The following is a 24666-nucleotide window of genomic DNA, read 5'->3' as shown; positions in this document are numbered from 1 at the left end:
GGAAACGGGTGTGAGAGCATAAGGGATGAAGATGGCTGGGCAGATGCTGATGTTGCTGCTGCTGCTAAGTCGCTTCAGTCGTGTCCGACTCTGTGCGACCTCATAAAAGGCAGCCCACGAGGCTTCCCCGTCCCTGGGATTCTCCAGGCAAGAACACTGGAGTGGGTTGCCATTTCCTTCTCCAATGCATGAAAGTGAAAGTGAAGTCGCTCAGTCGTGTCCGACTCTGTGCGACCCCATATACAGCAGCCCACCGGGCTTCTCCGTCCATGGGATTTTCCAGGCAAGAGTACTGGAGTGGGGTGCCATTGCCTTCTCCGAGATGCTGATGTTAGGTTGCATCAACATTACAAACCTCCAGTCCTTTTCCGGAATCGTGCTCAGCTCCTCGCTCCCTTCAAGCTGTTATCCCTTCCTCCCGCTCCGCCTCACTGACCTTAGCCAATGAGCGCGCACGGCGGCACGCGTGGCGGAAGTTCTGTGACGTGTCCACTCTGTGCCCTTTATTAGCGTGTTGCCGCGCGGCAACCTCCCCAGTCTCGGCTCGTTTGTGGTGGCTCTCTTCTGAGTTATTGTTAGTTTGCAGGTAAGTAGCATATATTTTGCGGAGCGGCTGTTACTCGTCTCACTGACGTTTGATGCGCCGGTTGAGAGCGAGATGCGCGAGTGAGAAGTAACGGCCTCTGACATATAGGCTTGGGCTTCACTGGATCGGGTGGGTTCCGTGCTTGGAGGTGACACTTTTTGGTTGGTGTGAGGCTGGCGCGCTATATTTGAGTGCAGGAAACGCCGGGAAGGGCTGGCGGCGTGGGTGGCAGCCGTGATCATGCGACGGCGGAGGCGGATGGGGGGAGGGGGCTCTTTTTGCATGTGACCGCCGCCATCTTGTTCAAGGTTGTTCTGGGCATGCGCAGGTGTACAAAATGACGGGCGTTGGGTAGGGGATATTGTGTGGGCACCGACTCCAGAGGTTTCTGTCTTTTTCGTCTTTGTCTGTGCTTGGTTACCCCGGCTTTTTGTTGTTGTTGTTGTTGTTGTTTTGCTTGTTTTGTCTCCTCTCTGTTCTCTCTTCCTTCATCCTTTCTCACTTCTCCAGCCTCTTCTTTATCCCATCTCCACAGTTTCTCCTATTCTCCATATCCTCAACACAGGACTTGAATTTACTGCCATGTCTTCTGAAGAAGGGAAGCTCTTCGTGGGAGGGCTCAACTTCAACACTGATGAGCGGGCTCTGGAAGACCACTTCAGCAGCTTTGGACCTATTTCTGAGGGTGAGAAATGGGCCAGGTGCGTGATGGGGGGATTGTGGAAGAAAGTCTGGGTCCCATGCATTTCAGTAAACAGGAGAGAAAGGTTAGAACCCCAGGCCTTACCCTTTTCCTGCCTTTGTTCCTAGGCCTAAGACTGAGAACCCAATAAGTTTCCATTGAGTTTTAGTGGAAGGAGGGTCCATTCTTAACACCGTTTACTACTTGTCCTCTTAGCTCTTTCTCCTGTCTTTCCCAGTGGTGGTCGTCAAGGACCGGGAGACTCAGCGATCCCGGGGTTTTGGCTTCATCACCTTCACCAATCCGGAGCATGCCTCAAATGCCATGAGAGCCATGAATGGAGAGGTGAGATCTCCTACCTGCATAGGGGCCCTGCGTCCATCTGTCACTTGGACCATTCTGTTTTTCCCTCTGTGTCTGCTTGGGGCAGCGCGGCCACCAAGCCCCGCAGTGCCCACTCACAGGAGCGTGACTGCCTTCTGTTCTAGGGGGTGGAGGGCAGCGGCAGACAGAGCCGGGCTGCCTGGGAGGCGACGACTGGTCCTGCATGAGGCCGAGAAGCCACCTGTGGATGGTTGACCTGCTCTGGGCTTAGGTAGTAGAGTCTGCAGACCTGCGGGCCTGGCCCGGAGAGGACCTCGTGAGTCTTCTGGGATGGACTCTGAAGCCTCAGACCAAGAGAGGTGTCTGTCTAGCCCTAATAGTCGGGCAGCTTAGAGGAGTGGGGAGGAGAATTCAACCTGAGTTCGGTCAAGATGTAAGTAGTAGCAGGGGAAACATGGTGGATTCAGGTAATTTTGTGGGATTCTGTAGCTCCAGATAAAACCATTTCGGTCAAAGGAGCTTGTTCTGGAATATGGCACCCAGAACCTGGTGCCCAGCAGGAATTTCTGGGCTCTTTTGCCCACTTGCCCAGCCCACTCCTACCTCACCCCTGCCCTGTTTGACCACCAACCCATCCACCCTTGTGTCTCCCCACACCTAGTCTCTGGATGGTCGTCAGATCCGTGTAGACCACGCTGGCAAGTCAGCCCGGGGATCACGAGGGGGTGCCTTTGGGGGCTATGAACGTGGTCGTGGCTACCCTAGAGGTAAGTTAATTGGTAAGTTTGATCATGGGGTATGGAGGAGAGTTGCCTATTAGCAGTCTAGGTCTAGACAATTGCCATTCAAAATATTTCTTCTCTATTGTAGGTGGTGGGGACCAGGGCTATGGAAGTGGCAGGTATGACAATCGACCTGGAGCATATGGATTCGGATACGGATATGGATATGGAAGGTCCAGAGACTATGGTGGCAGGTGGGTAACCAAGGGGTTAGGGTATGCTGGTGCTTCTTCCCTCTCACTAAGAATTCATCTTGGATTTATCTGGTGGTCCAGTGGCTAAGACTGTACTCCCAATGCAGGGGGCCTGGGATCAATCCCTGGTCAGGGCACTAGACCCTACATGCCACAACTAAAAAAGATGCCACGTGCCACCTCAAAGGTTGAAAATGCCGTGTGTAGCAACTAAGACCCAGTGCAGGGAAATGAATGAATAAACTTTTAAAAAAATTTTTTAAAAACTCAGTTTCTTGCTCAAAAATTTAAAAAGCTCAGTTGCCTGAGTATTCATACATACCTTGCTGTGGTGCTAATAGTGTTTGCAAATTGTAATGAAGTTATAAAGCAAGTATGAAGCAATATTTTGGGTTAAGTATAACATTGGTAAATAATTTGTTAGGTCATGTAATTGGAATGTGCAGTAGATGGTGACATATGTTCATTGTACTGTCTTGATTATGGTGGTAATATTTAATATGCTATATTATATACCATATGATTGAGTTTTACTTGATATTCATGTTTAACTTATCATGGTGTTTAGTAATACTGCAGAATATATAATACATTGCTGTGATACTACTACGTATGTTTTTTTCCCAGAAGCCAGGGTGGTTATGACCGCTACTCAGGGGGAAATTACAGGGACAATTATGACAACTGAGATGAGGTATGTGCACCTAATGTAAGTGAGACTTCTGTGTTGCCATTTAAGAGACCTCTGTCCACCAGTCTTATCCTGTCGCTCTCACCTTTCCCCCTGTATGTGCATACCTCAACAGGCCCACCTGACAACCATTCCTAGGCCTCTCTTGCTTTCAGGTGCCTGTTAAGGCTAGTCTGCTTTGATGGAAGTGGGGGTTGGGGGGCCACCTGTCTTGTCTATAATCATCTCCTGTTGAGCATGTAAGAGATGGAGGGGTTTCCAGCCTTTCAGCATCCTCGTCAACCCTGGGAATTAAGCATGTTCGCATATTCCCCGGAGAAGGCAATGGCAACCCACTCCAGTACTCTTGCCTGAAAAATCCCATGGACGGAGGAGCCTGGTAGGCTGCAGTCCATGGGGTCGCACAGAGTCGGACACGACTGAAGTGACTTAGCAGTAGCAGTGTATTCCCAACATCACAATTCTCCCCCTTCTTACTGTTCTCAGAAACACAAGGAATAATCTGATCCAGGACCAGGACCACCTCTCCAAATGACTGTATTTATAAAGACTTTTGGAGCTGCACTGAAACATCTGTAATAGTTAAACCAACCTGGTTTTCTTTTCTTTTTTTTTGAATTGAGTTCCCAAGGTACTTTATTAAAGATCTTTCAGAAAGCTCCATGTTTGTTTTGTTTGTTTTAAAATTCTTCTCCCATTTAAAGACAAAGTCTGAAGATATTTGTAGAGTCTGAGTATTTCTTCCTTTTTTACCAGTTTTTTTTTTTTTTTTAGTTCCAGCTCTTAAGGTTTTCTGCCAAGAAATGTTTGGCCAGATTCTTTTACTAGTATGTATCTAGAAACATTTTAAAAACCTGTACACAATGTTGAATCCTGATTAGGAAGCAGTTTCCAACTGTAAGAATTAAAGAGCATGATAACTTATAGGTGTTTTTTACTCAAGATTTCTGCCTTGATTATATAGAACTTTCTAAGATATACTTGTGTATGTCATTTTTTTTAAACTGGAAGAAAAAAATTCTGTTGTTTCATGTAGTGTTTAGGATGTCCTTCACTGAGTTGATTAAAAAGATGAAATCTGAAAACAAATTGATATTGAAGTGCTTTTTTCTTGCTCAAATTAAGGTATAGAGGCTTACTACAAATTAAAAATAGGGGAAGGCCAAGAGGGAGATTTTGAGAAAAGGATACAGTTAGGTGGGCAGGGACTGCCAGAAGGGTAGAGAACTTGGGTTCAAAGTTTGGTTGGGTTTGGAATTGCTTTGGGTATACATACATCAGGCCTGTGGGAAGGGTGGGGAATCTCAGCAAAATTCCCTTGTGGCTGGAATTGGGTTTCCTGATGTGGTCTCTTGGTCCCATTGTGATGATCTCAGTGTCAGCTTTGGGAAGGCTGCTGGAGTTTTGATCTTCCTGTCTCCTCCGAGCATCTTAGGTGCCTTCCTTAGGAGATTGTACTGAGAATGTAAGCATCTGGGGCGGGGGGGAATGGGAGACTAAATCCTGTCATAAATAGTGGTGCCAACTGCTCCTGAAATAATAGGGGTGGACACAGGTATAATAAACTCATCTTGGTGTGAGATAGGACAAGCCTGATTTGAAAACAGGATTCTAGGAGCACAGCCTCTGGATTCTGATTCCAGGGTTCAAACCCAGGCTGTGCTGCTTTCCACATATTTCAGTGGTGTTGATAAACAGCAATCCAAGCTGACACCACATGGGTCACTGTACTGTGAAAGTTGCAGTACTGATGACCTGTCTCTTCTGCCTCCCAGCTAGCTGGGACAGTGCCTAGGACCATTTCTCTCAGCCATGGATTTGCTTTGCCGGGTGGATGGAGACTTGGGAACTTCTGAGACCTGTGTGGACCAGATAAAGGGGCCTTACAGCCACTCCTTGCCAGTTGAGTACTAGGCATTCTGTGCTGGGCCCCAGGGAGTTAAGGCAGTGGAATCTGGCAGGAGGCCCACTGTTGTTGCCTAGGGTGGGGAACACTTTAGTCTCAGAAAGTACAATGTCTTCCCATTGTGGCCTGAGATAGGGTCTGGTAACCACAAAGTTTCTACAACAAAATGATCCCCTAAGTGACATAAAAATTATAAATAACCTTTCCTGAGGTGCTGTGTAGGAGTGTTGGACTTTCCAGGTGGCCCTGTGTTGGGAAGATCCCCTTGAGGAAATGGCTACCCACTCCAGTATTTCCTGGAGAATCATGGACGGAGGAGTCTGGCGGGCTATAGTCCATAGGGTCGCAAAGAACCAGACACAACTGAGCACACACTTGCAGCAATCCAGTCTTGTCCAGCTCTGGTTTACTTGCTCTAAGGAAAGGGGCCTAGGAGACAGTTTTCTTTGACACTGCATCACTCATCAATACAATTTATAGATGTGAGACTCAAAACCCTTATTAAATGCTTATTAGTCCTCTTCATTTTGACCAGAATCGCACTAGTGCGCATGTTTCCCAAGAACCCACTGGGACTTGAACTCACATTTAAAGGTGCTTTGAGAACCTGTGTCCCCAAACCTGTGAAGACCAGACCCTTGGTCTACAAGTATTTGTATTTTCAAGCCCTGGATCTTGCCTACCCTCCCCACAAATTTGACAGAAACATTTTCATAGACATCCCACCCCCTGCCCATTTTGAAGTCCAGAAGAAATCCCAAACCTTTTCCCCTCTAACCCCACATGGAAGTCACTGACCCTGCTTCCTAGCTTAGTTTTATGTGCCTCAAGTTCTATGTCTGCAAAGTGGGAGTAATACTATCGACCTCACTGAGTGGTACTGGAGGTGACATACTTAGAGAAGGGTAGGTCTGTGCTAATAACCCTACACCTTCCCTACATTCTGGTTTTGGGGGTGTAAGAAACTCAAAACACCTTTTTCAGGGACTTCCCTGGTGGTCCAGAGGCTAAGACTCCTGGGGCCTGTGTTCCATCCCTAGTCAGTTTAGTTCATTCCTGTCCAACTCTTTGCAACCCCATGGACTGCAGAACACCAGGCTGCCCTGTCCATTACCAATTCCCAGAGTCTACTCAAACTCATGTCCATTGACTCGGTAATGCCATCCAACCATCTCATCCACTGTCGTCCCCTTCTCCTGCCCTCAATCTTTCCAGCATGAGGATCTTTTCAAATGAGTCAGCTCTTTGCATCATGTAGCTAAAGTAATGGAGTTTCAGCTTCAGCATCAGTCCTTCCAATGAACACCTAGGATTGATCTCCTTTAGGATGGACTGGTTGGATCTCCTTGCAGTCCAAGGGACTCTCAAGAGTCTTCTTCAACACCACAGTTCAAAAGCATCAATTCTTTGGTGCTCAGCTTTCTTTATAGTCCAACTCTCACATCCATGCATGACCACTGGAAAAACCATAGCTTTGACTAGATGGACCTTCGTTGGCAAAGTAATGTCTCTCCTTTTTAATATGCTGTCTAGGTTGGTCATAACTTTCCTTCCAAGGAGTAAGTGTCTTTTAATTTCATGGCTGCAGTCACTATCTGCAGTGATTTTGGAGCCCCCAAAAATAAAAGCCTGCCACTGTTTCCCCAGCTATTAGCCATGAAGTAATGAGACCAGATGCCATGATTTCAGTTTTCTGAATGTTGTGCTTTAAGCCAACTTTTTCCCTCTCCTCTTTCACTTTCATCAAGAGGCTTTTTAGGTCTTCAATTTCTGCCATAGGATGGTGTCATCTGCATATCTGAGGTTATTGGTATTTTTCCTGGCGATCTTGTGCTTGCTTGTGCTTCATCCAGCCCAGAGTTTCTCATGATGTACTCTGCATATAAGTTAAATAAGCAGGGTGACAATATACAGCCTTGACATAGTCCTTTCGTGATTTGGAACCAGTCTGTTCCATGTCCAGTTCTAACTGTTGCTTCCTGACCTGCATACAGATTTCTCAAGATGCAGGTCAGGTGGTCTGATATTCCCATCTCTTTCAGAATTTTCACAGTTTGTTGTGATCCACACAGTCAAAGGCTTTGGCATAGTCAATAAAGCAGAAATAGATATTTTTCTGGAACTCTCTTGCTTTTTCTATGATCCAGCAGATGTTGGCAATTTGATCTCTGGTTCCTCTGCCTTTTCTAAAACAGCTTGAACATCTGGAAGTTCATGGTTCACATATTGTTGAAGCCTGGCTTGGAAAATTTTGAGCATTACTAGCGTGTGAGACGGAGAAGGCAATGGCACCCCACTCCAGTACTCTTGCCTGGAAAATCCCATGGATGGAGGAGCCTGGTGGGCTGCAGTCCATGGGATCGCTAAGAGTCGGACACGACCGAGTGACTTCACTCTCACTTTCTACTTTCATGCACTGGAGAAGGAAATGGCAACCCACTCCAGTATTCTTGCCTGGAGAATCCCAGGGATGGGGGAGCCTGGTGGGCTGCCGTCTATGGGGTCGCATGGAGTCGGACACGACTAAAGTGACTTAGCAGCAGCAGCAGCAGTGTGTGAGATGAGGGCAAGTGTGCAGTAGTTTGAACATTCTTTGGCATTGCCTTTCTTTGGGATTGGAATGAAAACTGACCTTTTCCAGTCCTGTGGCCACTGCTGAGTTTTCCAAATTTGCTGGCATACTGAGTGCAGCACTTTCACAGCATCATCTTTCAGGATTTGAAATAGCTCAACTGGAATTCCATCACCTCCACTAGCTTTGTTTGTAGTGATGCTTCCTAAGGCCCACTTGACTTCACATTCCAGGATGTCTGGCTCTAGATGAGTGATTACACCAATGAAGACCTTTTTTGTAGTTCTGTGTATTCTTGCTACCTCTTCTTAATATCTTCTGCTTCTGTTACATCCATACCATTTCTGCCCTTTATTGAGCCCATCTTTGCATGAAATGTTCCCTTGGTATCTCTAATTTTCTTGAAGAGATCTCTATAGTCTTTCCCATTCTATTGTTTTCCTCTATTTCTTTGCACTGATCACTGAAGAAGTCTTTCTTATCTCTCCTTGCTATTCTTTGGAACTCTGCATTCAAATGGGTATCTCTCACATGCTGCAACTAAAGATTCCACATGCTGCAAGTAAGACCTGGGGCAGTCAAATAATTTTTAAAAGGTTTTTAAACTAAGTTGCTGTAAATACTTAAGGTATGTTAGAAAGCATATTGAGTAGATAACTGGGCAGTGTTCCTCCCTCCTGCTTTTAGAGACAAAACACGCACAGTTCCTGCATATCTGCATTCCTCTTCTACCTCCTGCACTTCTCCAGGCTAATGAGCCATGATCCCTTATAATCAAAATGCTCAGAGATCTGAAAAACCAGAAGCTTTTTTACTCAAGATTTGTGACAAGACCTGAAGTTTTTCATAATCTTTGTTTTTCCCATTCAGTGTGAATATGCATACAATATACTGCAGAAATACTAGCGTTTGGTTATGGAGAACTACACTAGAGTCTATGGGATGTGGATTTTAATAACATATAATGAAAGCACAAAGTTAAGGCTTCTAAATTGAAAACAGTCTGTAGCATGTTCTGCATAAAGATTTCTAATATGCTGTTCTAAATTCAATTTTAAGCTTCCTTAAAGTAAAACTCAGGAAGTTTTCTTTATTCTTTCTACTTAATAGTTGTTCAAGCACAGAACTTGCAGTCTCTATTTTAAACTTTGCATTTAAAAAGTACATTTTGCATTTAAAAAGTATATTTTGGAGAGGAGGGAATACAGTCCAGCCATTTGTCTTATTTAAGTGGAAGAAAGTTTTAATGCATTAAATGTGCAAAATACCCTGATGTTTCCTAGTTGTTGTATTTTAACAAAGACCGTTGGCTTCAAACCACTCAAATGCTTATGGAACCTTCAGTTTAGAAAATGCAGTGTGTTTAAAATTGTGGAAACTGGGTGATAGGTACGTGGAAGTACATTAAATCAATGCACTGTGAGTTTGAGATTTTCCATAATAAAAAGTTCAAAAGAAAACTGAGTGGTGTGGTTTGTAAGACCTTCACATTGGTGTGGGAAGTGGATGACTTTTAGTCAGCTATTTTCTGTTGGCCTGCTCTGTTCCCCAAACCCTTCTGAATAGTTACAGTCATCTCTATTCCAAGGGCCTCAAGAAACCCTGAAATGCTAGCTTCTATTTCTTTACATCTGACATTAATATTTTCCAGATACCGGTCCTAGGGAGTTCCCTGGCATTCCAGTGGTTAGGACTCTGCACTTCCACTGCAGGGGGCATGGATTTGATCCCTCATTGGAGAACTAAGATCCTGCATGCCATGCAGCACAGCCAAAAAACAAAAGCAAAAAACACAAGATACTGGTCCTAGAACCCCTTCCTGCTCCCCTTCCCCAATCCCAGCTCTCAGGACCCCTCTGGCTTCTCCAGGTAGGTGGACCATTCCTTTGCCTAGCACCACAGGTTCTTCCTGCCTTCTTTCAAAACCCAGGACCTCTTAGAAACCTGTCTTCTCAGTGGTAAGATGGGGATTATCCCCAATGAATGAGTCCAGACATGGGAAACACCTACCAGTGTCTGGTAGTTAGGTATAGTCAGTAAATTTTGGCAAGTGTTTATTATGTGTGCCGGATACTAATTGTAGGAACACAGCAACAGCTGTGACAAATTTCTTTGCTTAGGAATCACATATTAGGGCCTATGGATAATATAGTAATAAATTGGTATGTGATGTAATGTTAGAAAGTGGCTAGTGTTGAGAATAAAGCAGAGGGAATGAAGAGTGATGGGGTCTTACACAAGATGTTTTAGGGAAGGTGACTCAGAGGAAGTGACCTTACACTAGAGACAAAATTGGAGAATGGTAGAGGAATGGTTCTGCATGGCACTCTGACTGCATAGCACGTCTCCACATAGGCCACGTAGGCAAGCTCATCTAAGTATTGGCGGAACGCCCTGTGATCCTCGGAACACAGAGCACAAGAGGCTACAAGGCCGTTTCTCACTAACCTCCCTGTCTACCAAGGAGGCTGCCATGAGACGGTTTCTCCTCTTGCAAGGTTCTGAAGAGGTATGAGGCTTTCTGTTCTTTCTCTCCCCTGATTTAAGGTTATAGAACTGCTTAGCATGCACCAACTGCTTGGCACCACAGTGTCCTACCACTCATGTTGCAGTCATGCCCCTTTTTTGTTTCTGTGTTACCCTGTACAAGGGACATGAGCTGGCATCTGTGGCTCTCCTCGCTTCTGTTATCTATGTAAGTAGCAAACATCTGAATTGAATGAGGACACATTTCCTTACCAGCCAAATATCTCAGCCTTGCCTTTTCTTGGCGTCTGGAAGAGAGGAATTAGAGGCAGAAGAAAAAGCAAGCACACACAAAGGCCCTGAGGTGGGAGCTTGCTTGGTGTGTGTGAGGAACAGCAAGAAGGTCAATGCAGCTGTAACAGCGTGAGCAAGGGGGCAAGTGGCAGGAGGTGAATTCTGAGAGGTGATGGAGCCTGGCCCTGTAGGGCCGCCTTGGCCACAGGGATGACTGACTTTTTCTCTGAGAGAGATGGAGCATGGGTCTGAGCAGAGCAGGGCCGTGGGCTGCCTTGGATTGTAACAGGATCCTCTGACTACTGGGAGGACAGGCTTGGGGAAGAGAGCAAGGGCGGAAGCAGTGAGGAGGCCACCACCGTAGTCCAAGCCAGCAATGGTGGCGGCGGCAGTGGACGTGGAGAGGAGAGGTTAGATTCTGGATATGTTTTGAAGGTAGAACTGACAGAACTTGCTGAGAGATCAAACAAAGGGGATGGGATGAGAGAAAGCAATTGTTATGAATCCACACTGGAGGACGTCACACAAAGTAACTTGGGAATTGGTGTTAGTGTAGTGGTTAACAGCAAGGATTGTGAAGCCAGGTGGCCAGGGTGTAAATCAAACTCCATCGCTTACTGGCTATGCTGTCTTGGGCAGGTTACTTCATCTTTTTGCCACCATTTCCTGATCTGTGACATGTGATAATAATAGTACCAACTTCAGAGGGTTGTTGTATAAAATATTTGAAACAGTGTCTGGCACAAAGTGCTTGCTATCATTAATATTCACATAGGATGAGTAGAAGTACCAACTTCAGAGGGTTGTTGTATAAAATATTTGAAACAGTGTCTGGCACAAAGTGCTTGCTATCATTAATATTCACATAGGATGAGTAGAAGTACCAACTTCAGAGGGTTGTTGTATAAAATATTTGAAACAGTGTTTGGCACAAAGTGCTTGCTATCATTAATATTCACATAGGATGAGTAGAAGTACCAACTTCAGAGGGTTGTTGTATAAAATATTTGAAACAGTGTCTGGCACAAAGTGCTTGCTATCATTAATATTCACATAGGATGAGTAGAAGTGTTTGCATGCACAGAAGAGAGTGTTCTAGATCTCAGGAACAATTTGTACAATTTTAAATTGAGAAAGCAAGTGTAACTGGAGCATAACCAGATAAGAGTGAGAGAAACACAGGATGAAGTTGGGGAGGAGGCCTAAGAGGTCAGCTTCTCACAGCAGTTGGAAGCTGTTGTAGACTGCATGGCTGACCTACCAGTGCAGAAGATCAGAAGAGAGACAGGAGTAGAAACTGATTTGGGACTCGATATGGGGGTGGGGGTAGGGGGACATACAGAGAAGTAGAGAGGGATGGGATGCTGTTGTCAACACTGCTGGCTGGTTACCAGGGGCGTAGTGCTTTCTGGTATCCTGGATAAGAAACTTAGTCCAGTTCTACTTCCTGCCTGCTTCCAAATGCTAGCTCTAATGTTTTCTACATCTGTGGCCACGGGCAGTAAACCCATCCAAGGGTTCACTTTCCTCATCTTCAAAGGGGGGCCAAATGTTGCACCTCATTAGGGCTGTTGTGACAGTTCTGTAAGATGGATGTTGTAAGAGCTTGGTAAATGCAGGCTGTCACCAAAACCAAGCAAGAATAGCTTAATATTTGAAAAGCAACCAGATGTAGGTCAGTGTATTAACAGAAAAAAAGTGGGACAAATCAATGGCTGTGCCCATGTAGCTCTATCACCTGAGACTGAGGTACCAAATCCAGGGTCCAGGCTTGCTCAGGCTCCAGTCTGGCCCTGAATCACCGCTGGGTAAAGGGAATTGAGATCTTAAGAGCAGACTGACTCCAGTTCTAGTCCTGTCAAGTGATTTCTCCTCTAAATCAGTCACTGCCTGGCCTCACTGGCTTTATCCACACATTTGTTGTCTAGAGCGTCATACATCTGGCTGCTTTTTCATTCAGGTTCCAGCTTAACTTTTTTGGTCATTTTATTTTTAAAATTTTATTGAAGTGTAGTTGATTTACAGTGTTGTGACCAGCTTAAATTTATTTCTCACTCCTTCCTCCTTCCCCCACCGCTCAGCAATGCTAACCAAAAGTGAAAAGTGAAGTTGCTCAGTTGTGTCTGACTCTTTGCGACCCCATGGACTATAGCCTACCAGGCTCCTCTGTCCATGGGATTCTCCAGGCAAGTATACTGGAGTGGGTTGCCATTTCCTTCTCCAGGAGATCTTCCTGACCCAGGGATTGAACCCAGGTCTCCAGCATTTTAGGCAGACACTTTACCGTCTGAGCCACCAGGGAAGCACTAACCAAACTACTATTTTAATGATAGTAAAAAGCAGTTTGAAAAATGATCTTATTTATCACTTATCTTTCTAGCTAGAATGGCAGCTCCACGAGAGTAGAGCCCAGTTATCTGAGTTACTGCTATTTTTCCAGTGGCTGGCACCTAGTAGGGGCCTGATAATTATTTGTTGGAAAGCTGGCTATTGCAATTTGCTGGAGGCTGCTCAAGTGGTCTGTGAGACTTTTCCCAAGTGTAGGAATCTGGTTTCTGACTCAGGCATTGGGGAGTTATCACCATTAAGACTTTGGTGATTGTGAGAACTTTGGCTTCAGAGGCAAATATTTTCCCATCAGGAAATGGTCAAATTTAAATTATGATCTTGTGTCCCAACCCCTACTTGTCCAATTTAGGAAGAAACCTCAGGGATGAGATAAGAGAATAAGAAATCGGGGTCTACATGTTACACATCATCTCCATGGTCTTCCTATTTCATTCTCTGGCTTTGATTCTCAGCACACTCTTGTCACCCCCCAGCCATCTAGGCTTTCCCTCAAATCATGCTTCTGTTAGTTCCTGAGGATGAGGCCTAACGTCAGGTTTCATCTCAGCCTGTGTAATGAGAAGCCGGCACAACCAGTGTGGTCCAGTGCTCGCCTTTGCAGTTATAAACTCTGGGGGCCAAATAGGCAGGAGGCACATGAAGAAAGGAGTCCAAAAAAGACATGGCCCCTGCTTGTTTCTGCCATTACTTAAGTTACTATTGTGATGTGGTATTACCTCCAAATGGTCTGGCTTACCTGTCTTTTCTGTCCAACTGTTTTTGTTTATTCTTTCAGCTAGGACCCTCAATTGTCACTCTGACAGTGAAATAGCCCCAGATTCTGTTAGAGTGGGTGGGACTTGTGGTCCACCCTGGACTTGAGCTTTTTTAAATGCCATGATTGTAACCAAGGTCACTCACAACCTCCAGGAGCTGCTCCTGGTGACTTGATACCCCCAGGCCCTAGATCATTCTTTCCTTACCCACTGACCTGCCTGCCATTCATGTACATAAATTCTGCCCCTTTCTCTCCAAGCTCCCAACAAACTGAAAGTGCCTTCTATCACCAGCTTGTTGTTCAAAACCCATTTAAAAAATTTATTTATTTATGGCTGCGTTGGGTCTTCGTTGCTGAACAGGCTTTCTCTAGTTGCGGCAAGTGGGGGCTACTCTCTATTTGCAGTGTGTGGGCTTCTGACTGTGGTGGCTTCTCTTATGGAGCTCAGGCTCTAGGGCATGTGGGCTCAGCAATTGTGGCACATGGGCTTATTTGCTCCACAGCACATGGAATCTTCCCAGACCAGGGATCAAATCCATGTCCCCTGCATTGACAGGTAGATTCTTATCCACTATACCACCAGGGAAGCCTCTCAAAACCAATTTTTAATCTAGTGCATGCATGCCCAGTCACTTCAGTCGTGTCTGACTCTGCAACCCTATGGATTGTAGCCCACCAGGCTCCTCTGTCCATGGAATTTTCCAGGCAAGAATACTGGAGTGGGTTGCCATGCCCTCCTCCAGGGGATCGTCCCCACTCAGGGATTGAACTCACTCCTCCTGTGTCGCAGCCAGATTCTTTACTGCTGAGCCACCAGTGAAGCCCCTTTTTATCTAGTATTAGTGTGTAAATGTTTAAAAACAAAAATTGAAAAAATGAAGAGCAGATAAATGCAAGAGGTAATCTTGGTCATTCTAATTCTTGTTATTTTTGCATCAGATTTACCTCTGGCAGATGGATCTGTTTATTGGGAAAAATTAAACAACTAACAGTAGTCAACATTTAGTGGATATAGTCTCTATTCCAGATGCTTATCTAAGCTTTACAAATATTAACTCATTTAGTCCTCTCACTAACTCTATGAGGCAGTTTTTATTTTCAGATAAGGAGACTGAGTCACAAAGAGGTTAAGCCCAAGACCACATAGTTGTCAGAGACTGTGGCAGTGGCCAGGTTGTAGTGCCTTCTGAAAAGTACTGTACTACTTCCTGGAATGACAGCAAATGTTCTCACAACAGGTGTCCTTATAAACATGTTTTACACATAAATAGCTAATTTATAACAACCTTGGCATTAGGTGGTTTTATCTAATATCACGAATGAAGTTCTAAAATAATTTTTGAAATTTTAACATGAATTGTAAAAACAACAAGAACAAAACAATTCTGGCAGGGAGACAGTAGATCTCCTTTTTATCCCTGACTCTCCTGTGATTTCTTCCCACAGTGTTTCTATGGAAGCTGAATGGTGGGATGAAGGTGTGGAGTTCTGTCTAGGGAGGGTTAAGGAGAATAGGAAAGGTATTGGTTGTATCATCCTTTATGGCAAAAAAATAAAAAAGAACTGGCAATTACAGTTGTTCATCAGGGGTGTCTGTGGGGGATGGGTTCCAGGACCTGCCATGGATAATAAAATCCACAGATGCTCAAGTCCCATAATTGGTCCTCTGTATCCACAGTTATGCATCTATGGATTCAACCAAGCACAGATGACATAATACTGTAATATTTCTTGAAAAAAAAAATCCACATATAAGTGGGCCCACACAGTTCAAACCTGTTTTGTTCAAGGGCCAACTGTAAACCCAATGCTGGCCACAAATATTGGTGTGGTGCAACAAAATGTCACCCTTGGGCTTTGGGTTTCCTCGGCTGTAAAATAGGGATAGTAAAGGGACCCACAACATTCAATTAGGATTAAGTGGATTAATACATATAAATCATCTTAAACAGTATCTAGCATGTTGTCCAATAAATGTTAGTTGTTACACGTTTGTGCAGCAAAATAGTTTATTCTTTAGCAATCATGAAACAAAATGGTGTTCAACATCCTGAAAAGACCACACATAGCTTAGTTACATGGACAAGGGAGGTTGTTAGAACACAAAGGGCAATACGTTTTTGGCTCTGTCTCATTTAACGTTTGGAGAAGGCACTGGCAACCCACTCCAGTACTCTTGCCTGGAAAATCCCATGGACGGAGGAGCCTGGTAGGCTGCAGTCCATGGGGTCGCACAGAGTCGGACACAACTGAAGTGACTTAGCAGCAGCAGCAGCATTTAAGGTTGCTTTAAAAAATACTGTTTAGATTATTGTATTATATAAATAGTGTGAAAATAACACTACTTTTATAACAAACAATAATCTGAACAACATTTTTGAGAACTGTATCAGTTAAGATCTGTTAAGCCCTTACATAGGCTTGCTCCTTGGAAGAAAAGCTATGACAAACCTAGACAGCATATTAAATAGCAGAGATATTACTTTGCATACAAAGTATGCAAAGTATGCAAAGGTCCATCTAGTCAAAGCTATGGTTTTTCCAGTAGTCATGTGTGGATGTGAGACTTGGACCATAAAGAAGACTGAGCACCAAAGAATTGATGCTTTTGAACTGTGGTGTTGCAGAAGACTCTTGAGAGTCCCTTGGACTGCAAGGAGATCAAACCAGTCAACCCTAAAGGAAATCAACCCTGAATATTCATTGGAAGGACTGATGCTGAAGCTGAAGCTCCAATACTTTGGCCACCTGGTGCGATGAGCCAACTCATTAGAAAAGAGGCTGATGCTGGGAAAGATTGGAGGCAGGAGGAGAAGCAGACGACAGAGGACGAGATGGTTGGATGGCATCACTGACTCGATGGACATAAGCCTGAGCAAGCTCTAGGAGATAGCAAAGGACAGGGAAGCCTGAAGTGCTGCAGTCCATAGAGTCTCAAAGAGTTGGATACGACTGAGCGACTGAACGACAACAGGAAGCTACTAAACATTGTAGTCCAACTCCATACACTGTACAACCTGATCACGTTAAGATGAATACAGATGCAACTTCCTGTTGCAGTTGAAATAAGGATGATTCAGGTGGCCTCCTGGGATCCAAACCCCAAAGCCTGTAGTACATAATTATGTCTCCTATCTCTAGAGACACCCAGACCAAGCTTCCTGGGAGTATCCAAGCCCACCCCGCCACTCCATCACAGACACACAGAAAGTACTCTTCTTGCTCTGGGCATGTCTGAAGGCCCATTAGTCACCTAAGAATTGGAGAACTTTCTAGGGGGCCTCTGCATGTGTGACTATTTTTTATTCTGCACTTCTAATCTTGCTTGGTGAAGCCTGTACTGCTGAAAAGCAGCTTATGCCACTCTTTTCAAAAGAAAGTCTTTTTTAAAAGTAATATTTCTGATTTTTAGTGGGTAATTCGCATATTTGCCCCGTCCCGGTCCTCCCTGCACGTTGTTCTTGTGTACCTAAATGCCATTAGGGACTGGGGGTGAATAGACCTTAAAAGGGCGGAGCCTCCATCCTTGGGCCAAAAGTGCCTCTTCCTTAATGCGCCTGCGTGGTTTCTCCCACGCCCTGGGGAGGATTCCTATCGACTTGCTCCGCGCTCGGCGGCTCTTCCTGGCAGCAGGCGGCCATCTTACTGGAGCCTGTGAGAGAGAGAGAGAGGAGAGAAGGGTGACACTGGTTTCAGGGCCGCCCCGGGAGCCTCAAGAGCGGGAGGCAGCCCCGGAGGTGGTCCCTGATCCCGGGTCCTGCTCTTGGACCCGGGAAGGGAATGCGTGGGGTGGGAGGGGGCAAGATGGTTGGGGAGTGCCGACAAGGATTACTAGGTGGGGGAGGGGCGTTGCTATGGTGATCGGGAAGGGCGGGGTCAGATCTGAATCGCCGCTCTGAGTCACCCGGGCGCTGCCTGGGAAGGGCAGGACTGGGGTGGTGACCATGCTAACAGCCGGGTGGGATTTCGCGACATCGTGGACTGGAGGGACTTTGTGTCTATGGCAACGATCGCCTGGCGGAAGGGGCAGAACTAGATCTCTTCACTTGAGACGCTGACATTCCAGGCCCTTGTCCTGCAGGCTCCCGCGGGCGGACACGCCGGAAGAGGAGGCCAGGGAATGGCCGCGGTGTGGCAGCAGGTCTTAGCAGTAGACGCGAGGTGAGGGGTGGGGTCGGAGTTCGTGGGAGCGGAAGTTATTGTGGTGCATGCGCAGTGGCAATAAATGAGGCTGGGCAGAGGACTTCCCTTTTGCGGCTGAGTGGGCTTGCCGGAGGTGAGCATGTGCAGTAGTAGCGTGCGGGGCTTGAGAGAATGACTGGCCAGAGAGGGTCGTTAAAGAGCATGCTAGGAGAATGCAGTCACATGTGGGCATGCGCAAAGCGTCTGGTATTAGAACCTTGGGAGGGGGTGCTAGAGCCCAGGCTAGTGACATCCTGTTCCCACTTTTGCCTCCAGACTTCTTTTACCACCACCATTTCCCCAGTCTGACCCAATCGCCATCCCATACTGACCCCCACCATTCCCCACACTAACTTCCACACCATGTCAGATTGGCCCCTACCATTGTCTACATTGACTCGGTCACCCCATACCACTTCCAGCAAAATTGCAGACTGCCTCCATTGTACCCACACGGACCTTCTTGCCATGCCCATTACTTTTGTGGACTCACCCTCATTACAGCACGAGAGAGACCCCCATCACCACTTCTGACCACTTGCCATCCTTACACACACCTCATTCTCCTTCCCTATCCCTTGAGTTGATTGACTCCCTCTGTCCTGTGCCTGCTGCCCGCCTTGCCTCCTGCCATCGCAGGTACAACGCGTACCGCACACCAACGTTTCCACAGTTTCGGACGCAATATATCCGACGGCGCAGCCAGCTACTGCGAGAGAATGCCAAAGCTGGGCACCCTCCAGCATTGCGTCGGCAGTACCTGAGGCTGCGTGGGCAGCTGCTGGGCCAGCGTTACGGGCCCCTCTCTGAGCCAGGCAGTGCTCGTGCCTATAGCAACAGCATCGTCCGCAGCAGCCGCACTACCCTTGACCGCATGGAGGTGAGCTCCTCCCCATGCACCTGCTGTGTTTACTACCTGCCTCCATATTTATTCATTCAACAGACTTGTCAAGCACCTGCTATGTGCCAGGCACTGTTTTAGGCTCTTAGGATGAACAGAAGGCAAAAAGAGATAATGTATGACATAAATCAACAAATACAAATAAGGTAAATAGGTTGATTAACAGGCAATAAATGAAATAAATAGGTCAATAAACGTAGCAAACCAGATAAACAAATGAATAACTACCATGGCTTGTAGTGAGGAGTGCTAACATGGAAAAATAAAGCAGACTTGGGGAATGAAACGGGACTGGTGTGGGGGACAGAAAAAAACTGTTTCTAATGGAGATGATCAGGGAAGGCCTTTCTGAGGAGGTGACAATTGAGCTGAGACTTGAATGAGGCAAGAGACTAAATCAAGTGGTTTTCTTGTGGAAAAGTGTTCATTCTTTGTTCAAAGAACATTTGTTGAATATCTTCTGAGCGGGGCAAGAGCAAGGGAACTAATGCAGAGGCCACCACAGTAGTGCCAGCAGTGGTGGCTGTGGAAGGGGTGAGAAGGAGTCTGGTTCTGGCATATGGGGTCTTAGTTCTCCAACCAGGGATTGAACCCATGCCCTCGCAGTGGAAGTGTGGTCTTAACCACTGGACCGCCAAGAAGTTCCCATGGTTCTGGATATATTTTGAAGACTCTAGACCTTATAGGTTCTTGAGGGCTGTTTGCAAGGTGTGCCCATTCTGACCCTCTGTTGCCAGGACTTCGAAGATGATCCTCGGGCCCTGGGGGCCCGTGGGCACCGCCGCTCCGTCAGCCGAGGCTCCTACCAACTGCAAGCACAGATGAACCGTGCTGTCTACGAGGACAGGTATGCACCAGGGGCACCTGAAAGAAGAGGTTTGTGAGGAGGGGAGGGGCCCCGGGACAACAAAAGGCCACCCGCTAGTACCTCCCTTCTCTTACCCCTCACTCCTATTGGGGCCTAGGCCCCCAGGCAGTGTGGTGCCCACCTCGGCGGCAGAAGCAAGTCGAGCCATGGCTGGGGACACATCGCTGAGCGAGAACTATGCCTTTGCGGGCATGTACCATGTTTTCGACCAGCACGTGGATGAGGCAGGTGAGCCAGTGGATGGCGGGTCCCATCACCATGCATTTGCCCAAACTGACAGCAACCCAGTGCCTCCTTTTCTGGAATGCAGAGTCTTGGGCCCATCTCTGATGGGGCAGTTCCCATACATCAAACTTTTCGCAAACCTAAAAGCAAAGTGATCTGCAAAGCCTTGGTTACTTTATCTACCATAAAAGGACTGAACAGCTTAAAAGAGCACTTGGCTTCTGGGGTTGTGAGTCACTTGACGGAGCTTAAAGTCTCTGCTGCAGAGAAATCCTCTTGCAAAGGGCAGAGTGGGTTTTGCAAACTGCCAAGACCTTGGTAATTAGAAAGTGCTAACTGAGATGTGGAAGCCATTTCACACTACAGAAGTCATTTACAGTCCATAAGGTACCAGCCAAGATTTAGGGAGTTTTTGGCAGAGGGCCTTCCGGGTTCCAACTCTCTTTCTCAGCCAAGGAAAGCCCTTTTCTGAGGCCACTGTGCCTGGTGCAGTGGTTCCTGGCCCCCAGCTCAGAGGTCAGAAGCTTCCATAAATGAAAGCACTCGTTGAGCATGCTGACTCTCCCAAATGGCTCCTTGGCCTTGCAGTCCCCAGGGTGCGCTTCGCCAATGATGACCGGCATCGCCTGGCCTGTTGCTCACTTGATGGCAGCATCTCACTGTGCCAGCTGGTACCTGCCCCTCCCACTGTGCTCCGAGTGCTGCGGGGCCACACCCGCGGGGTCTCCGACTTTGCCTGGTCTCTCTCCAATGACATCCTTGTGTCCACCTCCCTTGATGCCACCATGCGCATCTGGGCCTCTGAGGATGGCCGCTGCATCCGGGAGATCCCTGACCCTGACGGCGCCGAACTGCTCTGCTGCACCTTCCAGCCGGTCAACAACAACCTTACCGTGGTCAGGCTCCAGGGCGCCCCCTCGCCAAGGGAGGGATGCCAAGCCGGGAGGGCGTATCTCAGGGAATGGGGATAAGGAGTCCCCTCTAGTCCATCACCTCCACCCTCCTTTGGCCAGATTCAGAGGGAAACAAGGCAGGACTGTGGTCTCAGTTCTTGGACTGGGGTGGGCTCACAGTGGGGATGGGGCAGTCTGTGGCTAGGGTCATGGCCCCATCAGCAGTAGTCCTGCCATTTGCCAACTGTGGGGGTTGCTGGCTGGGGAGCAGGGTTACTGGTTGGAAACCTTGTCTCAGTGGCAGCTCTTTGGTGGTCTGACCTGGATGGAGAGTCAGAGGGCAGGGGAAGGAAATGAAAAGTCTGGCCCAGCCCTGAGCAGGGAGTAGGGGGAGTTGGCCCCATGAGCCTGTGCTCTGGGTTCCTTTCAGCTGCAGCAGCAGCTGCTGTCCTAGAATAGTCGAAGACTCCAAGAAGGACCAGGCAGTTCCCTTTAGTTCTGGGAGCAGCTGTCCGTTCTGGTCAAATTGCAAGAGGGACCAGCTGGGGAGGATTACCAGCCTGGGTCACCTTGCAGCCTACCAACCCACCCTCCTATAATAAGAGGGCACAGGGATCAGCCAATCCCATCAACTGCAGCCTCAAGGAAGGACTAGCTGGGAGCAGGGTGATGGTGCATGGGTCTTACCCACAGGTGGGGAATGCCAAGCACAATGTGCACGTCATGAACATCTCCACGGGCAAGAAAGTGAAGGGTGGTTCCAGCAAGCTGACGGGCCGCGTCCTTGCTCTGTCCTTTGATGCCCCTGGCCGGCTGCTCTGGGCGGGTGATGACCGCGGCAGTGTTTTCTCCTTCCTCTTTGACATGGCCACAGGTAGGCAGGCACCCGCGCTTTTCCTGGTGGCTCAGTGGAAAAGAATCCGCCTGCAGTGCAGGAGCTGCAGGAGACGCAGGTTCCATACTTGGGTTGGGAAAATCCCCTGGAGGAGGGCATGGCAACCCACTCTAGTATTCTTGCCTGGAGAATCCCATGGACAGAGGAGCCTGGCAGGATCAGCCCATAGGGTCGCAAAGAGTTGGACACAGCTGAAGCAACTTAGCACGCACAGGCAGGCCCCTGGCCTGCATCCGGGTGCTTGTACTCCCACCCTCCCCGTGCACAGCCCTAGCCCTCACCTCTGCCTCCTCTCTCTCTGCTGCCACAGGGAAGCTGACCAAAGCCAAGCGACTGGTGGTACACGAGGGCAGCCCCGTGACCAGCATCTCTGCCCGCTCCTGGGTCAGCCGTGAGGCCCGGGACCCCTCACTACTCATCAACGCTTGCCTCAACAAGCTGCTGCTCTACAGGTGAGTCTCCTTTCTGTGCCACCTGGAGGTGGGGGGCCTGTTCCCTCTGTCAGACTGGCATGAGAGCCTTCTCTTCCCAGCAGACTGAGCCATGGAGGGTGGAAATTAACTTCCTTGAAGGTGGAGGTCTGGTCTCCTAAAATGATAACAGCAACGTCAATAGGAGCAGTAATGCAAAAGGAGAAGTAAGAGTAATAGCAGTAGTTAGCATGTTCATAGCAATTAGTGGGGCTAGGCCGTGTTCAAAGCACCTTATACATATCACCTCATTTAATCCTCACAAAAACCCTATGAGGTGGGTGCTATTTTCACGTCTATTTTATAGATGAGCAAACTGAGCCGTAAAATGTTTTAGAGCCCCCTTAGAGCTTCCCAGGTGACGCTAGTGGTAAAGAACCCACCTGCTAGTACAGGAGATGTAAGAAACATTGGTTCGATCCCTGGGTTGGGAAGACCCCCCTGGAGGAGGGCCTGGCAACCCACTCCAGTATTCCTTCATGGAGAATCCTACAGACAGAGGAGCCTGGCAGGCTACCGTTCATGGGGTCGCAAAGAGTTGGACACGACTGAAGTGACTTAGCATGCCTTTAGAGCTGTGGCCTGCTTTCTTTCCTTCCTTTTTTTTTTTTTCTTTTTGAAGCAGGGAGTTTTACTATCTCCACACAATTATGTCACCTAAATGCAGTTCTCAGCCTGGGCTGCATGCCAGAAAGCTTTCCTTACCAAACTGCCATGGAAATGCCCCAGACTTCCTGGAGTAGCTCAGGTTCATTCCTTTGAATGGCCATGCAGTGTTCCACAGTGCAGGGGTCCTGTAGTTTGGTCAGCCATTTCCTCTCTTTGTGCATGTCCTAATTCCAGGATCTCTTAGGGATCCTTAGAGAAAGGAACTAGTGAATTAAACAGCAGAGGTTCCCCACATATATCAACAGATACAGCTTCCAAACGGCCACTATTGCACTCTAGCCTATGCTTTATACGTTTATGCAGTGGTCTCAAAACTGGATTTCATGAACCTTGAAAGGAGCTTGGGTGTGGGGGTGGGGACACAGGCTAGCCCATCATTTGTTTCCCCCGGAGCTGATGCTGCCCCCTGACCCACTCTTCTCCTCCTCTCAGGGTGGTGGACAATGAGGGGACCCTGCAGCTGAAGAGAAGCTTCCCCATTGAGCAGAGCTCACACCCTGTGCGCAGCATCTTCTGCCCTCTCATGTCCTTCCGCCAGGGGGCCTGTGTGGGTGAGTCCCATGGGGTTGGGGTTTTGGGGTGGCCAGGGAGGAGCGGGGACCAGGGGTGGTGCTGTTCTGGCTCAAATATCAGGATACCCTAATGCCCTGACTTCCTGGGCTTCAAAAACTCCCAGCAACCTCACACTTTGAACACAGACCCCCGAACAGCCCAGAAACCTCATAGCTTGAGACACAGACCCCTCCTCATCCCCACCAACAAAGAACGCAGAGACCTCACACTCTGGACACAGAACCAGCACAGTTAGGTGACCTCCCATCTAGGGCTGGTACACCCCAGGGCCCCCATCCCTGGGACCTCACACCTTGGCCATAAATCCATCAACACCTCAGACACCTCAGAGACTCCACACACAGGGCACCCCACTGCCTCCTGCGACACCTCCTGATGGTCTCTCCTCTCATCTGGGCAGTGACTGGCAGTGAGGACATGTGCGTGCATTTCTTTGACGTGGAGCGGGCAGCCAAGGCCGCCGTCAACAAGCTGCAGGGCCACAGTGCGCCTGTGCTGGATGTCAGCTTTAACTGTGATGAGAGCCTGCTGGCTTCGAGCGACGCTAGTGGCATGGTTATCGTCTGGAGGCGGGAGCAGAAGTAGGAGACTTCCAGCCTTGCTACTGTTCACCTTCCCACCCACCTCCTGCCCCAGTCTTGTATTTGTAAATAAAGTTCCTGTGGTTGTGCCGATGGTTGGCTTCCAGTTCTGCAGGGGGCGAGATGGGGGATAGGGCAGCTTTAGGACCCAAGATAGGATGAGGTTCACCTCCTCATTCATGCCTTCGTACATTGATTCATTCATTCATTCGACAACCATTTATGAACATCTCCCATGTCAAAGGCACTACTTCACGTGTTTTACACAGTGATGCATTGGACAGACATTATCGAGCACCTGCTGTATGCCAGTAACTGTTCTAGGCACTGAGGGTACAGCTGTGACCTAAACTGACAAAAATCGCTGCCCTTGTGAGGCTTACGTGCTAGTGGAGTCAGGTAGATAATAGACAAAAATATACAATGGGTCAGCTAAAGTTGAGTGTTGTGAGGAGAAAGGATAGGGGATAGAGTTGCAAGAGGGTGGGGAGGATTAGGCTCTTTTTGGTATCGTGATCACAGATGTTCCTGACCATGTAAAACTTATTTTTTATGTATTTTGTAAAATAATTTTATTTATTTTTGGCTGTGCTGGGTCTTCGTTGCTGTGTGGGCTTTTCTCTAGTTGCAGCGAGCAGACTTCTCATTGAGGTGGTTTCTCTTGTGGCACAGGCTTCAGTATTTGTAGCACATGGGCTCAGTCGTTGTGGCTCCTGGGCTGTAGAGCACTGGAGCAATAGTTGTGGCCCATGGGCTTAGTTGCTCCGTGGCATGTGGGATCTTCCTGGACCAGGGATCGAACCAGT

The 24666-nt window shown here is 47.7% G+C and overlaps 2 protein-coding genes across 17 annotated transcripts; both read left to right on the top strand.

Moving 5' to 3' along the window:
* The first annotated feature begins 448 nt into the window (after positions 1 to 448).
* Positions 449 to 3920, top strand: RBM3 (RNA binding motif protein 3). 7 transcript variants are annotated; one of them, XM_006045682.4, is made up of 7 exons: positions 449 to 586; positions 1152 to 1271; positions 1507 to 1613; positions 2254 to 2359; positions 2463 to 2568; positions 3199 to 3262; positions 3746 to 3920. In XM_006045682.4, the coding sequence occupies exons 2-6, from the start codon at positions 1169 to 1171 to the stop codon at positions 3254 to 3256; spliced, it is 480 nt and encodes a 159-aa protein (XP_006045744.1). In that variant the 5' UTR covers positions 449 to 586; positions 1152 to 1168; the 3' UTR covers positions 3257 to 3262; positions 3746 to 3920. The 7 variants fall into 7 exon arrangements, with proteins under 7 accessions (XP_006045744.1, XP_006045743.1, XP_006045742.1 ...); XM_006045681.4 differs by having other exon boundaries at positions 3196 to 3262; XM_006045680.4 differs by having other exon boundaries at positions 2254 to 2371.
* Positions 3921 to 10195: 6275 nt separating this feature from the next.
* On the top strand, positions 10196 to 23953 carry WDR13 (WD repeat domain 13). Of its 10 annotated transcripts, none has more exons than XM_006045684.4 (10): positions 17140 to 17257; positions 17685 to 17764; positions 18459 to 18665; positions 19424 to 19533; positions 19652 to 19782; positions 20368 to 20675; positions 21366 to 21546; positions 21878 to 22019; positions 23139 to 23257; positions 23680 to 23953. In XM_006045684.4, exons 1-10 carry the CDS (start codon positions 17155 to 17157, stop codon positions 23862 to 23864), a joined length of 1566 nt encoding a protein of 521 aa, XP_006045746.1. In that variant the 5' UTR covers positions 17140 to 17154; the 3' UTR covers positions 23865 to 23953. The 10 variants fall into 10 exon arrangements, with proteins under 10 accessions (XP_044793420.1, XP_006045746.1, XP_025131579.1 ...); XM_006045686.4 differs by having other exon boundaries at positions 17195 to 17257; positions 18425 to 18665; XM_006045683.4 differs by having other exon boundaries at positions 17207 to 17340; positions 18425 to 18665.
* The last annotated feature ends 713 nt before the right edge of the window (positions 23954 to 24666 follow it).

This window comes from Bubalus bubalis, chromosome X (assembly GCF_019923935.1).
Source record: "Bubalus bubalis isolate 160015118507 breed Murrah chromosome X, NDDB_SH_1, whole genome shotgun sequence".
NCBI lineage: Eukaryota > Metazoa > Chordata > Mammalia > Artiodactyla > Bovidae > Bubalus > Bubalus bubalis.
Note: the sequence above shows the minus strand (reverse complement) of the source record. Positions and strands in the feature narration are given on the sequence as shown.